The following is a 13,389-nucleotide window of genomic DNA, read 5'->3' as shown; positions in this document are numbered from 1 at the left end:
AGGCAGGCTGGGAGCTCCAGACCCACAGCCCTCCACAGCAGCTGGTGCAGGGCCCCCCCCACCCCCCCACCACCAGCCGCACAGGGAGGCTGAGAATTCAAAGGAGGCAACGTCCCGGGGCTCTTGCTTTTGAAAAGCTCAGGCATGACTCAGGTTGTCAGTTTGCCTGCCCGTCTGGCTCGCTCTCTCTGGTCCGGCAGCTTGAGAAGGACTAATCTGATGAGATAATAAATACCAGCCTTGGTCACCAGGAATCTGAGGCGTGCGGCCAGCTGAGTCACACAGTGGCGGTGGCGCGGAGAGAGCCGCGAAGTTCCATCTGACCTCACTTGGGAAACGGGGCCAGACGCCGTAATGCAGCAGGGCACCAAAGAGCACGTTTTACTCCAAAAGCTCCAAGTGCTGTGTGTGCTCTGGCCACAGAAGGCTTTTTTGGAAGGGAGCATTATAACATCCCCTGTAACTCAAGAAGCAGGAGATTGCAGAGTCCAGAGAAAGGCTGGGAAGGACTAGCCCCAAGGGAGGCTTTAGGCCTCGAGGACTTGGCCTGCAGCAGTCGCCTCTGTCCCAAAGTGACCTCACTTGGCAGAAAGGTGTCTGAAGTCACGAAACCATTCAGAGCCCATCCGGCCACCTGATGGTGTATAGTGAGTGTCTTCTTTGTGTGTGTCATCGCAAGGCATTCACCCAGTGTGAGACTGAGAGATCCCACCCCTGCCTGGGTTCCCCTGGCCCAGCTGGCGAGGAAGCCGGGACAGAGGGCTGGGCAGGGTCCAGAGATGAAGCACAAGGCCCCAGCTACCACAGGCCCCCCACCTCCTATGCCCGTGGACCCACGAAATCTTAGGAGCACTGAGAGGACGCCCCACAGATACGACGAACAGGCCGCCTCAGGCCCTCGATGCTGCATCTGTGCCGCTTCTCTCGCCCCTCAGGGAGGTCCAAGTATGGAGGGGCATCTTTGGCTGGTGGGGCAGTGGCTCCGCGACAGACCTGACCCTCAGAAACCTCTGTCCCTGATCTCCCTGCTTGCTCACAGCTTTCACATCACAATGAAAATCCAAGCTACGAGTATTTGTCCTAGTTTACCGTCCTCCTCGCTCCTGAAACCAAAACCTCACAACGACCGTCTGACGGAGGCCCATATCGGATTTCCCTGCCCCTGGAGCTTGCCTGGCTCTCTGCCTGGCTGACCACAGTGGTCTTGCCATGGCTGGTGTCCCTGGCCAGCACTGAGGTCATGTCTGCAAGGCGGCGGGAGGGACAATGACAGGACAGGGTGGGGACCGCACTCTTAGAAAGTGCTCTCCATGGGATTTACTGCTGGAATCCTGGAGCTGGACAGAGGCAGTAAACCCTGGGATGGGGAGTCCACTGGGCCCTGGCCGTCCCCCAGGGCCCTGGACCTCTGGCCCCTGCAGATGGGTCAACAGAGGAGAGATGTGTCCAGGGGGACTGATTATTCCCTTTTGCATCCAAGCATCTGTTGGGACAGTAGAGCTTTGTTCTAGACCTGGTCTTTGGTGTGACTGCATGCGTGCATTGTCTATGGCCTTTGGGTCATCTGGCCTCGGTTCAAATCCCAGCATCACAACTTCACGAAACTGACTTCTAGTCTCTGAATTGGGGCTTCGGTTTCTCTACACTGTAGCCATTGTCCCTATCTCTAAGTTGGGAGTCAGAAGGGACAAGTCATACTGCGCATCGGGCCCGGCCTCCCCTACGCAGGACGCTGTGAGTCGACAGCCTCTAATTACCCCAGCAGCTGCTTCCTAGCTACCTGCCCGTCTGGGTGCCTTTTTTGGAACACACAAGTCCATCACTCAGCTTTTAGAACCAAAATGGCTTTCAAAGATCTTAAACACGTGTGTCCATGTCCTTTCTCTGAGCTCTGGGGTCCAGGCCTCCCATCGCAGCAGCTCCTCCTGTGTGCCTTCCCGACCCAGGGCCAGTTTGCTGCTCCTTGCATCAGGAACAACCTCTCCCTGTCCCTCCTGGTCACAGACAACTTGTGCATCCAGTCTGCAGTGACTCTCTTTGGCACCCCCAGACTCCGGTTGGGGTCCTTGTTTGAGCGCCAAGAGGCACTTACACATAATCAGAGTGGATGGAAGGTTCTAGCTGTCTGTCCAACTACCTGTTAAGCTATCTGAGGCCAGGGTTCATGGCTGATTCTTCCCTGTCACTCCCTAGGGCACACAGTAGGTGCTGACACATCTGTCCTCATTGGACCACAGTGAGCCCTCAGGAGAGGTTCTGGGCAGCACACATTTTTGCCTGCCCAGTGCCCAGCACGGCCCCAGACCTAGCAGGGAGCCACTCACTGCAGCTGAATGGAAGGAAGCTTTGTAGATGGGACACGGCAGGCGTGTGCTTCTGCAAACCAAGAGAGCTCCCCAACCCCACTGCTCTGAGCCCACCGGTGGCAGCCACCTACCTGGTCCCCAGAGCGTGATGCACTGCTGCTCGTGGGTCTGACAGATGCCATTGTAGCAGTAGCCGTCCACCCCCTGACACGGGTGCCCGTCGTGCAGGTACACGTTGGCGGGGCAGTGCGGGCTGGCCCCCGTGCAGAACTCTGGCAGGTCGCAGGAGTTGCTGGAGTCCCTGCACGCTGTTCCCGCAGGTTTCAGCTGGAAGGAGAGGCTGTTTATAGCACGTGCGCTGCGGGAAAGGGGGAGCAGCTGCCCGGCAGCGCCCCTGGGGCAGAATGGAGCAAGGCCATCCTCATGAAACCTCACATAAAAGGGCAAGGAATCCAAAGCAACAGAGACCCAGAGAGTCATTAAATAAACAGAACCTTGTCCTGGGATCTGGGGTTCACCTTCTAGGGGGGTGGAGGGGGATGAAGTCAAGAGTTGCTTCTTTTTAATTTCATGCAATATTAGGGTTTTCTGCTGAGTGAACAGGCTGGTGGCTGATACCTGTGCCCTCAGAGGGGTGGGAAGGGAGTGCGGACTGATGGGCTCCTTCGTTTGGAAGGAAGATCTCTGGTGGCCAACACTGTTACGTGTTTTATGATGACGTGGGCACCTACGGTGTTAGCGCTGTGCCCAGATAACAGAAACCATCCCAAGGGCTCAGTCACAATAACGTTCCACTTTGTCACCAAGTCGTGGAGCTGGAAACCTGTCTGCAAGACTTCACGGTGGGGGAGGAGAGAAGAGAGGAAGCAAGGCAGCCACGGAAGAGGCTTGGAACCGTCGGCCAACGCCTCGTCATTACGTGGTTGAAGACACGAGGGCTCAGAGTGGCTGGTCAGAGGCTGCACAGCCAGCGACCTCCCCCCTGCTCATCCCGACACTCTTCCCTGCCAGCAGCTGTGTGCCAGGAGCGCCAGCTTCCTTGAACAATCCCCCAGAAATTAGTCACAAGTAGAAAGGGCAGGAGGGATACGTCAAGCTGGACGTGACCGTGTCACGCCCTTGTGACCCACCGGGCCCTAGCGGGGAAGCTAAGAGCGAGTGTCCTGCGAACAGAAGGCCAAAATCAATTGCTTAATTAAAAAAGATATAAAGTCCACCCTTGGAATCCTTAAATCCAAATCTCGGGCTTCTAGTCTGTCAGATCTCGGCTCTGAGTAATGAGACAGACCTTGGAATTGCCAAAATGAACCCAGTCCTGGTGGCACGCGAAGAGCCAAAGCCAGAAACTGGTGTGGTGGGCGCCGGGCTGGCCAGCGGTGCCCTGTGTGAGGAGGACGGCAGGATCCAGATGTTGACGCGACAGCCCTGGAGGAGCCCCCACGGCTTCTCAGCCCAGCAGGCAGGTGCTCCTGGGGTCAAACAGGAGTGGAATGACAAGGGTCGGCCCCGGCTCCCCAGTTGGTCCCATTACTGGGGACGTCACATGCCTCCAGTGGCACAACAGGCACATTTAACACTGAGCCAGAGTTTTTCTGGCTGCGTGGCTTTCGCCCCACAAATAACTAACTTACCACAGCTGGCGCAGCCCTCAAGCGTGCGACGGTGATGGTGAGAGGAGGTGGTGGGGGACACCGGCTTGTGTGGTCAGGGGCCACCGATCTCACAGCGCAGGTGTCACGTGTCTTGCCCCAGAGAGGAGCCCGTGGAGCCCAGGGCTGGCCTCGGGCCGAGAGAACTCACCTGGCAGTCTTGGCAGCAGAGCCCGTGGGCGCACACGGCATCCGGCTTCAGGGTGCACGTGCTGGCGTTGCAGCAAAGATTCACACATCCCTGCAGAGGGGGGTGGGCTCCGTGTGACACGGCTGCAGGTCGGAGGGGGCGACTACTCTCAGAAGGCAGGACCCGTAAAGGGAAGGAAGAACCAGAGGGCCTGGCCCTTGGGTGGAAAACCAGCCTGGCCGAGAGTGACTTCACCCGTGACAAAGCCCAGCCTCTGGGAAGTGATTCTGGACGGACGGGGTGAGCCCCCGGGAAGAGTCCGTGGCCCTCAGTGCCTCTGGCGAGGGCGGGGGTGTGGGCAGGGAGCCTGCAGGAAGCCCGGCGACCGAGTCTGGCCCAGCGGGCTGCGGCTGGGGCTCCGCACGGAGCTTGCGGACGTGGTAGGTCTCCCCGCAGCGAACTCTATCAGGATCATCAGCAAGCTTGGAGCTGACTTAGAAACACACAGAGACGTGCACCAACGGAATTCTTTCAAAGACTGGCCCTCTTCATCGGGAGCACGCCAGCAGGGCGTGACGTCCCCCGGTTGTGTTTGGACCACCGATCCCTGCGATCCCACCAAATGCTATAGCCAAGACTCCTGCTCAGCCCAGCAGGGCTGCCCCACCCGACAAGGCACCTCGCAGGTCAGAAGTGCGCAACGACCTAGATCACTGGAAGGTCCTGTGCCCGCTGATTTGCAAGGGATTTAAACAGTTACGTCAAATATTACATGCATTGTTCTCTCTGAAGTGAGAGAAAACCTCCTTTGTCAAGCAGTTCTTCACAAGAACCTGCTTTTTTTTCTAACAAAAAACCCTACAGGGGATGGACACCTTCGCTTAGCTGTCTACAAGAGGTCTACGCATAGTGCCTAGTGTAATCATGAAGTCCTAGGACTTTAGGACATCCCAATAACCTGGAGTTCACACATTTTAGAAGAAACTGAATTATCAGAAGGAAGAGGTCAAGGGCACCTGGGTGGCTCAGTGGGTTAAGCCTCTGCCTTTGGCTCAGGCCATGGTCTCAGGGTCCTGGGATCGAGCCCCGCATGGGGCTCTCTGGTCAGCGGGGAGCCTGCTTCCCCTTCTTTCTCTCTACCTGCCTCTCTGCCTACTTGTGATCTCATCTGTCAAATAAATAAATAAATAAATCTTTTAAAAAAAAAAAAAAGAAGGAAGAGGTCATAGGGTCTTTAGGGTTAATTTATCAATGTCCTTCTATTTAGTATATGACATGAGCAGAAGAATGTATATACTATTAGCTAGAGGGAAGCCAACCATGTACTGTTTTAAGAGTAGAGTCCTTTAGTCCTGAAAACCATCTTCTGCAAATGAGTTTATCGTTAGGATTATAAATGCAATTAACAACATTTTGTTGATAATCCAGAAGGTTTAGGACTATCCTAGATCTCTGAACTGTAGCCTGGTAAGACTGTGAATTACGCTCTCATGTGGGGTTTATCATTTGCCCCTGTTACACATACATCCAGAGTTACTTAATTTTAAATTTGTTCAAGGACTTTATAAACATCCGGAGTATATAACATATACAATAAGATAAAAGTGCCAACCAGAAGTCATAGCTGTAATTTCATGACGGCAAGGGTTTCTAACTCATGGACTAACAATCTTACAAAATTTAGGAACTTTTTTTTTTTTTTTTGTAAAGGAGTCGACTGATTGCATTCCTGACCAGTGTCATCAAATATACAGCAGTGTCATGCTGGACATTAAGGTCTAAATGGCTCTACTAATGACACACTAACCAAATCACAGATTTCCCCAAGCTTCTAAGTTAAATCAGCCCTCTGAAAACTGGGTCCTAAGATTCGTTGAGAACTACTTCCCCCCACCTCCGATCAAACCACCAGATACTATAAGCAGCCGCTCAAATGGAAACGCAGCCAAGCGGCATGGCTTTGACTTCAAAGGGGATTGATAATGTGAGAAAGATAACTAAGTTTAATGGATATTTGCAGGCTACTGGCGTTCTATTGACTTTAAACAAGGAGACAGGGCTGCTTTCCCAACCCTGTTAGCCGGATGAAGGAGTGAGTTGTCAGGACATCCTTATGGTGGATGTAAATCCATGCGCTGCACGGAAGGCTTCAGCAGCCACTTGCTTTTGTCACAACCCAGGATCTCTTTCTTCCACAGGACTGTACTTATCAGAAGAGAAACATTCTTCCTCTGCTGATATATGTATTATCTCAGCGTTCAATAGCAAAGTTCAACAGAGCCAATGAACACTAGGTCTCCAAAAAAAAAAAAGAATAATGAAGCCATTAGAGGACACTGCAAAGATCCTGTCATTCTTGGGTTGTGGGCGGTGGATCCGGATTCTTCATCGCAGTGCATTGGGATGTCTACGGCGCTGCTTCTTGAAAACAGTGGAGGTTATTTCTGGGAGCAAGGGGGCAGAAGCCGGGTCCACTTGTGAGCTGGGGAAGTTGTTCTGATCCCATTTGCTCGCTGATGTGGTGAGACACTGAGTCCCTCTATGGGCCAGGGGGTGCTCGGGCCAATAGGAAGCATGGGGGTAACAAGTACTTCCAGTGCCCGAGCACTGGGGACGGACATAAAGAGCCCCAGTGAACTGAGCCCAGCTGTGACTAAAGTTTTGGCCACAGCAGTTTGGAAACTGGGTACTGTGGGTTGCTACACTGTTAGACGCAGTTTGAAAAGCAAACACTGTAGAACGGCAAATTGAAGCAAAAGTCTTGTCCGTGACTTTGAAAGAGTTCTTGGACAAAAGGATTTTGGATGAGGAGAATGCCAGTTCTCTTCAAATGTCAAGAAATTACCCTGTGAAGTAAGGACCCTAACCACAGACATATCCAGCTGGGACCTATGTGCGGGCAGAATGCGACTCTCTGCCAGGAAGGAGTCGGATTTAATGGGTGCTGCCCTGCGATACTGCGATCCTGCCTGGAGAGACAGTAAGCACCCTCCCAAAGCTGAACGCCTCCTCGATGGAGGGGACGTTGAGGGTCACGGCCGTGGCTGGCCAGTTGCGGGCACTCAAACATTTGCTGACATGATGGTGGTGGGGTGCTGGTGGTGGGGATGGCGGTGGTGATGGGGATGGTAGGGATGACAGTGACAAGGAGGACAGTGGTTATGGTAGGGTGATATGGTGGGGTGATGATGGCGGTGTGGGTGGCAGCAGGGCCGGTGTTGATACCGGAATATGGAGCAAGGGACTGCTCATGGTCATTCTAAACCTGAGAGTTCATGACTCTACGAAGAGCTGTCAAATTTATTTAGATTAAACAAGCAATTATGAGGAGTTCAAATCAAAGACAAACCGTTTGAAGTCCACATGGCCTCTCCTGAGAACTACAGGTAATTTAAACTAATTTTGTTTTTCTTCTTCAGGTAATTAACAAAATCTCTATGGAATTTCCCCTTTGCATGCCCCATCCCATGACAGTTTCAAGTGCTCCTCCACTAATCTGAAGAAGAGTTTCTACAGCCCCATGCATGAGGTCTTGCTTCCGCACAGCCATCCCCTCCAGCGCATTTTGACCACAGTTCCTGCTGCTCTGGACCAGAACTGCTATCACGGATGAATCCCGGGTTTGGAAAGGGCACACAGACATTTGACGGGACCGCCCCTACAAATCCCATCCCCTAGTACTTATTCACTCTTGACATTCTTGCAGAAATGGCCAGACTGAGTCCAAGACGGATCCCGCTGGTTTGCGAAACCACAGAGACTGGGAGATTAGGCAGATGAAGGAGATTCTACAATCAGTTGCCCATCTGATAAACCCAGGAATCCAAGGTCTCTGCACCCCCTTTCAGAGCAGCTCTCCCAAACATGCTCTTCCCGAGCCCTCGCCAAGCCTGTCTGTCCATCCGGTGAAGCCCGCCTTGAACCCGTCTGCCATTCCCGCTGGCATCTGCTCTCGGGGAGGGGATCCCACATGCAGAAGGCTTGCGATACAAACGGTTCGCTTTCATTTATTCTAAACACAACCTCTATGAGTTTCCAGGAGGCACTTGCTTTTACCAGGAGGTCTCACTGTGTCCTGTCTTTCTCTTTCCTTCTCAAGATCATTCAGAGATTAGAAAGTAGCTGTTATAATTTTTACACTGATTAACTTTATCTTGGGCCCTACAGAAACAAGAAGTTTTCCTGACATTGGCTGGGAAACAGGGTTAAGTAAGCCCTTTGCTGGATTAACCTGTTTCCTGCTTTGGCTTATTGCTTCTGAAAGCTAACGAGGGAGGAGGCAGAAGCCCGGAGCCTCGGCTCGTGCATACAAAGGCGGCCGTGCATCAGGCGGGGATGCAACGGAGGGTGGGCGGGAGCTCTTGGTTCAAAATGAATGTTGCTTATTCAAATTCCCCTCTGGTCGCTCGCCTTACAAAGAGAAAGAAATGACGCTTATTAGCCATCTGAGGCTGGCATTCCCAAGCTTTCTTCTCCGTTAAACTCAAAGCTAAAAGCTTCTTCATTCTTCTTGTCCTCAGCTCCCCTCGCCTACATGGTATCCTTCAACACAGAAGATTCTTTAACCAGAATCCAACCAGAGCCACCACTGGCACAATTCAAGAGGGCTACCTTGGCTTGTGCGGCTGCTTGAGGTGGCCGTTTAGGACTTTGCCTCCCGAGTTTCTAGCACTTTCGTTCTGCGGCATCATTCTTCCGCACACACACCGCTTTGTGAGCCGTGACCGCAAGACAGTGGTCCCGGGACGAGTCTCTTACCTCGGGCTCCCCACAGTCACACTCCTCTCCTTGTTCCACGTAGCCGTTCCCACACTTCTGGCCCCCAAAAGACTGCTTCACTTCCGGCAGGTTGAAGAGGCACATCCCCACGCCCTTCTCCAGGCTGACCTCCAGGTCCTTCTTGCTACAGCTGCTGAACACCATGGGGAACGGGAACCTGTGGAAAGAGATGGAACAGTGAGCTGTCAAGGCACAGGACGGGCAGGTGTTCATGGCACCCGCTGAGGACACTTGCCCACATGTCCACAGTTTGTCCCCAGGAACAAAGGCTTAACTACCTTGCACAAAATGAGGCTCAATCTCATGACCCTAAGATAATGATCTGAGCCAAAACCAAGAGTTGGACGCTTAACTGACTGAGCCACCCAGTTGCCCCAAGCAAACTATTTTTGAGTGACAAGCAAATAGAGAATATCTGAAGTTATACTTAACCCAAAGGCCCTTCCTCCAATAAACAGAAATGATTACAAATCTCCAAAGGGAATTTGATGGCACCGAATATTAGATTCCTCTAACACAATACAATTCTAATTGTATTGTATATTTGACGTATATTTGAAAATGTTTACATCCAAACAGCCACTGGTTGCAGAATGTCCAGTGAACTGTTGAGGTCTTGGCTTAAGGAGTCAAAGAACGGTTCATTCATCTTGATAAAAAATGTGCCAACAGACCATGAACGAGGTATAGAAACGACTCCCCAGCACGGGGTCAAGAACCCATGGACAGGATGTAGCTATCAGCCTAGTGATTACTAAGATGGCGATTTCTTCAATTCAGTCACAAGGAAAAGAATGACATCAGGAAGATGCTTGGCACAGCCAAGCTCATCACCCTACTTCCTAGGTGCCAACTCTGCCTCTGAGCTTTGGGTGACAGCAGAATCAAACCTTTTGCGTAGTCTGTTCACTACTCTTTCATGGAATCACTTACTCACTTCCTTACTAAAGAAGGAGTCTCCAAGAGTCTATGATAATCCAAGTTCTGAGGAGGATCCCAAATATGGTTGGAGCCCTTCCCACTGTCCCCCTGTAGGGCCTTTGCCAAGGGAGCTACGGGACACACCTGTGCCCCACACCACCTCTCCGTCCATAGAAATAAACTACGGACGCATATTTACATACACATAAAATAGACCACACGTGCTTATCCATATAACATAGGATTTATATAAAAAATAAAATTATAATTATATTCGGTTAACATATCTACATATTTTCAAAAATAACTATATATTGAGAAGCTTCTTTAAGCTGGGTGGCATGGTGGGTGGTTTCTCAGTAATATTTCTTTCTCCTTTTATACTTTTTTGCTTTTGGACTTAAAACTTCCAAGCAATCCAGGGAGATACGTAGGACTGTTCTCATTTTGCCGGCAGGATGAAGGGTTGCTTTGTGAGTTTACAGTTAGGGGACGGAAGACCCTGGATTTGATTCCAGCTTCAGTTATTTCAAAACCCATTTTCCTCATGACTGAGGTCCGCGCACACGGCATCACCTGGAGGGAACGGCCAGAACGTAGCCAGTGATCAATATACCCTTGACGTGCTGATTTAAACACGAAGGATATAACCTCCCGCTGCCCACCATATGCCTGGATCAGTGTTTCTCCAAGTGTGGTCCTCGCATCCGCATCACTTGGAAACCTACTGGGAACACAAATGCCCAGGCCCCACCCACACCTACCGAGTCAGAAAAACTCAGGGTTGGGATCCAGCAACCAGTGTTTTAATAAGCCCTCCAGGTGATTTTTTTAAAAAATAGAGGTACAATTCACATAACAGAGTCCTCCATTTAAAAGTATGCCATGTAGTAGCTGCTACAACATTCGTAATATTGTACCACTGTCCCCACTAGTAGCTCCAGAGCATTTATTTTCCTGAGCCCCCAAACAAACCCCATACCCATTAAGCAGTCACTTCTCATTCCCTCCTCCCCACAGTCCCTGTCAACCACCAACCTGCTTTCTGTCTCTTTGGATTTGCCTGTTCTGGACATTTCATAGACATGTAATCATGCAAGGTGACCTTTTATATCTGGCTATTTTCACTTGGAATAATGTTTTCAAGGTTCATCCATGCTGTGACACTATTTATCAAAATTAAGGTTTGAGAACAACTGACCTAGATTTAAAACTGAGAGGTCATAAAGGCAATAGGGATAAACCCACATCTACTTAGGTCAGAAAATTAGAAATACAACCTAGGTGCATCAAAGATCACCTTCCACGCACTCAAATTAGAAATTGTTCTGTTTTATACCATGGTTCCATTCTCTAAGGAAAAAAAGCCCAAATGTACAGCATTTTGAAAACATTATGTAATTTTAGGCAGATGCTAAAAATTCCATGAGTATCTATCTGTCTTTTAAAGCCAAATTCAAATCATGAATACATTTTCGGGTATCTTTCAGTGTTGCACCAGAATGACGAACCAATCATCACTATATACTAATTAAAGTGCCACGGAAGGTTCTGGTCATGGAACATGAGGTTTCTGTTCTGAAGCAAGTTCTTTCCTCTTGCTTCCAACTCCCCAGTGTGGGAATTCCGCCTGCCTTTGGTTGGTTCTGTTCCTGCCTCATGGGGGAGCCGTGTTCCCCGCAGCACTGATGAAAACAGCACTACATTGGGCTACATTGTTGCCCATACCATGGAAGGTCTTCTGTAGCCCAGGGTCAGTGGCTTAAAAAGACAAGCCTCAGTTCCTTCTAGAGCTTTCGGGAAGCACATCGTGAAGTGCTTTTTAACGCTTCTCGTAAATTATGCCAAATATGTCAGGAGAGCTGCTAATTGAATTGACATATAGCAAGGAGAGAGTGGTGCAAAGCAATAAGACGGGAACACTATTTAGAAAAGAAGGCCTTCTGCAAGACACCTGTCCTCCACACGAGAACGCTTCCCAATGATTCCACGTCAGACCCAGAAAAAGTGCTGCTTTCGGCTCACGGGTGGACACCACGCAGAGTGACCTTCTCCTGCTCAGACGTGTCCTCTGCTGTTACATCCGCCTCTGCCTCGAGTTTTTCACTACCAAGGGCACTTGGGGGCAAATTCACCACGCAGAGTGCAAGGTCAGAAATAAAACGTGGACAAAACAGACAGCTGCAGACATGGGGGAAAAACAAAACACAAAACCCACTTTTCGAAAGAGGAACACTGCTTACGGCTTCTCCCTGTAAATGTTGCCTGGCTTCATATTGTAGCCGTCACAAAGTTGCCAAGTAAAACATTATTAGGGGTTACTTTTACTTTGACAAATCTGCAGTCAGAAAATTCTTTGCTTGCAGGTGCCTATTGTGCACTTCCCTGCTATATTCGTGGGGTGAACCATACTAAGCCAATTTATCAGCCCTGACAGTAGAAGTCGGCAGTTATCTGCCTTGTGAAAGCTCTCCGGGTATTATCCGGAGACAATGGCCCTTCTTGTTGGAAACGAGGCAGCCGGGGAAAGCAGGTGTGACCAGGCTGGATTGAGGGGGATGGGAGGTGACTGTGCGCCAGGTTTCTCGAGACGTCCTCGCCTCTAATAAATGCGGGTTGGGTCCGAGAGTCTGGGTTCCCAGCTCCGAGCTCTGGGGGTGACATCAGTCTGTGCTGACTGCAGGAAAGACACAGAAGTGACCCGAGGAAGGAGGGGAAGTGGCCTGCACAGCTGCTAGGAACCCCTTGGAGGTGACACCACCGTGTGACAGGAAAAGCCAGAGTCGCAGGAAGCCGGGACAGATGGGAAGCCTTCCAGATTCGCTTAAATCGATTGGAAAAGAAAAAACCGCCACCACCGCCTCACGTCTCCCACAGCTGATAAATGATTAAGGCATAGTTAGTTCTAGAAAATGTGGTGCCGGCATTCTGCTTCCTGCTGGTCCCTTTTTGCAGACTAGAGTGGAGTTTTATTTCCTCCTGACAGGAGAAGTGACATACTCGGCAGGCCTGGGGGTGGGGGCGCGTGTTGCACGGAGCCGGGGGAGAAAAATCCAAAGTGGAAGACGGAGTCTGAGCGCCCCATCTATCACAACTAAAGCCACGTGTTAAAACTGAGCCCCATTTTCACATCTGTAGGAAGGGGGTACCGTGACTACTTTACATGCCACGGGTCAGGGTCAGTGAGCTTCCGACAGAAGCGGGGCGAGCCTCCACTTACCTTCGGAGCCCGGGGAGAGGCTGGGCGCCGTGTTCTAGGAAGCAGCTGTGCATTTCTTTTGAGAATCGCTGCTTTGCCACTTCAAATTACTGACTACAAGTGCCTCGTACATTCAAGAACCTAGAAACATTTCGACAGGAAGCAGAATTTATCCTAATTGTGGCCCAAACACAGCAGTCTTTAGACTTTAAAACCGCAAGTATATGTCAGCTTGAGAGGAAAATGACTCGGGAGGCCAAGAGATAGCAGGCAGTTAAGCACGATCCCTCAATTAAATGCGTACACGGTGTGAAAGGAGCGAAAAGACCCAGCTCCAGAATGGAAGGGCTGGGTTTTCTCTCACTCGACCGGAAGAGGGACTAAGGAGCAGGAACAAACAAAAAC

The 13,389-nt window shown here is 50.8% G+C and overlaps 1 protein-coding gene across 1 annotated transcript in view; it reads right to left on the bottom strand.

Moving 5' to 3' along the window:
* The window catches only part of ADAM12 (ADAM metallopeptidase domain 12), a gene marked incomplete at its 3' end in the record, with an annotated part of 325,053 nt that overhangs the window by 41,925 nt on the left and 269,739 nt on the right, over positions 1-13,389 (bottom strand). Inside the window, 3 exon segments of the mRNA XM_080822952.1 lie at positions 2,438-2,633; positions 4,107-4,196; positions 8,844-9,021. Coding sequence (XP_080679078.1) covers positions 2,438-2,633; positions 4,107-4,196; positions 8,844-9,021 — 464 coding nt within the window.

The sequence above is a fragment of the Martes martes genome (genome assembly GCF_963455335.1).
Source record: "Martes martes genome assembly, chromosome: 14".
NCBI lineage: Eukaryota > Metazoa > Chordata > Mammalia > Carnivora > Mustelidae > Martes > Martes martes.
This window is presented reverse-complemented; position numbering and strand designations above follow the sequence as displayed.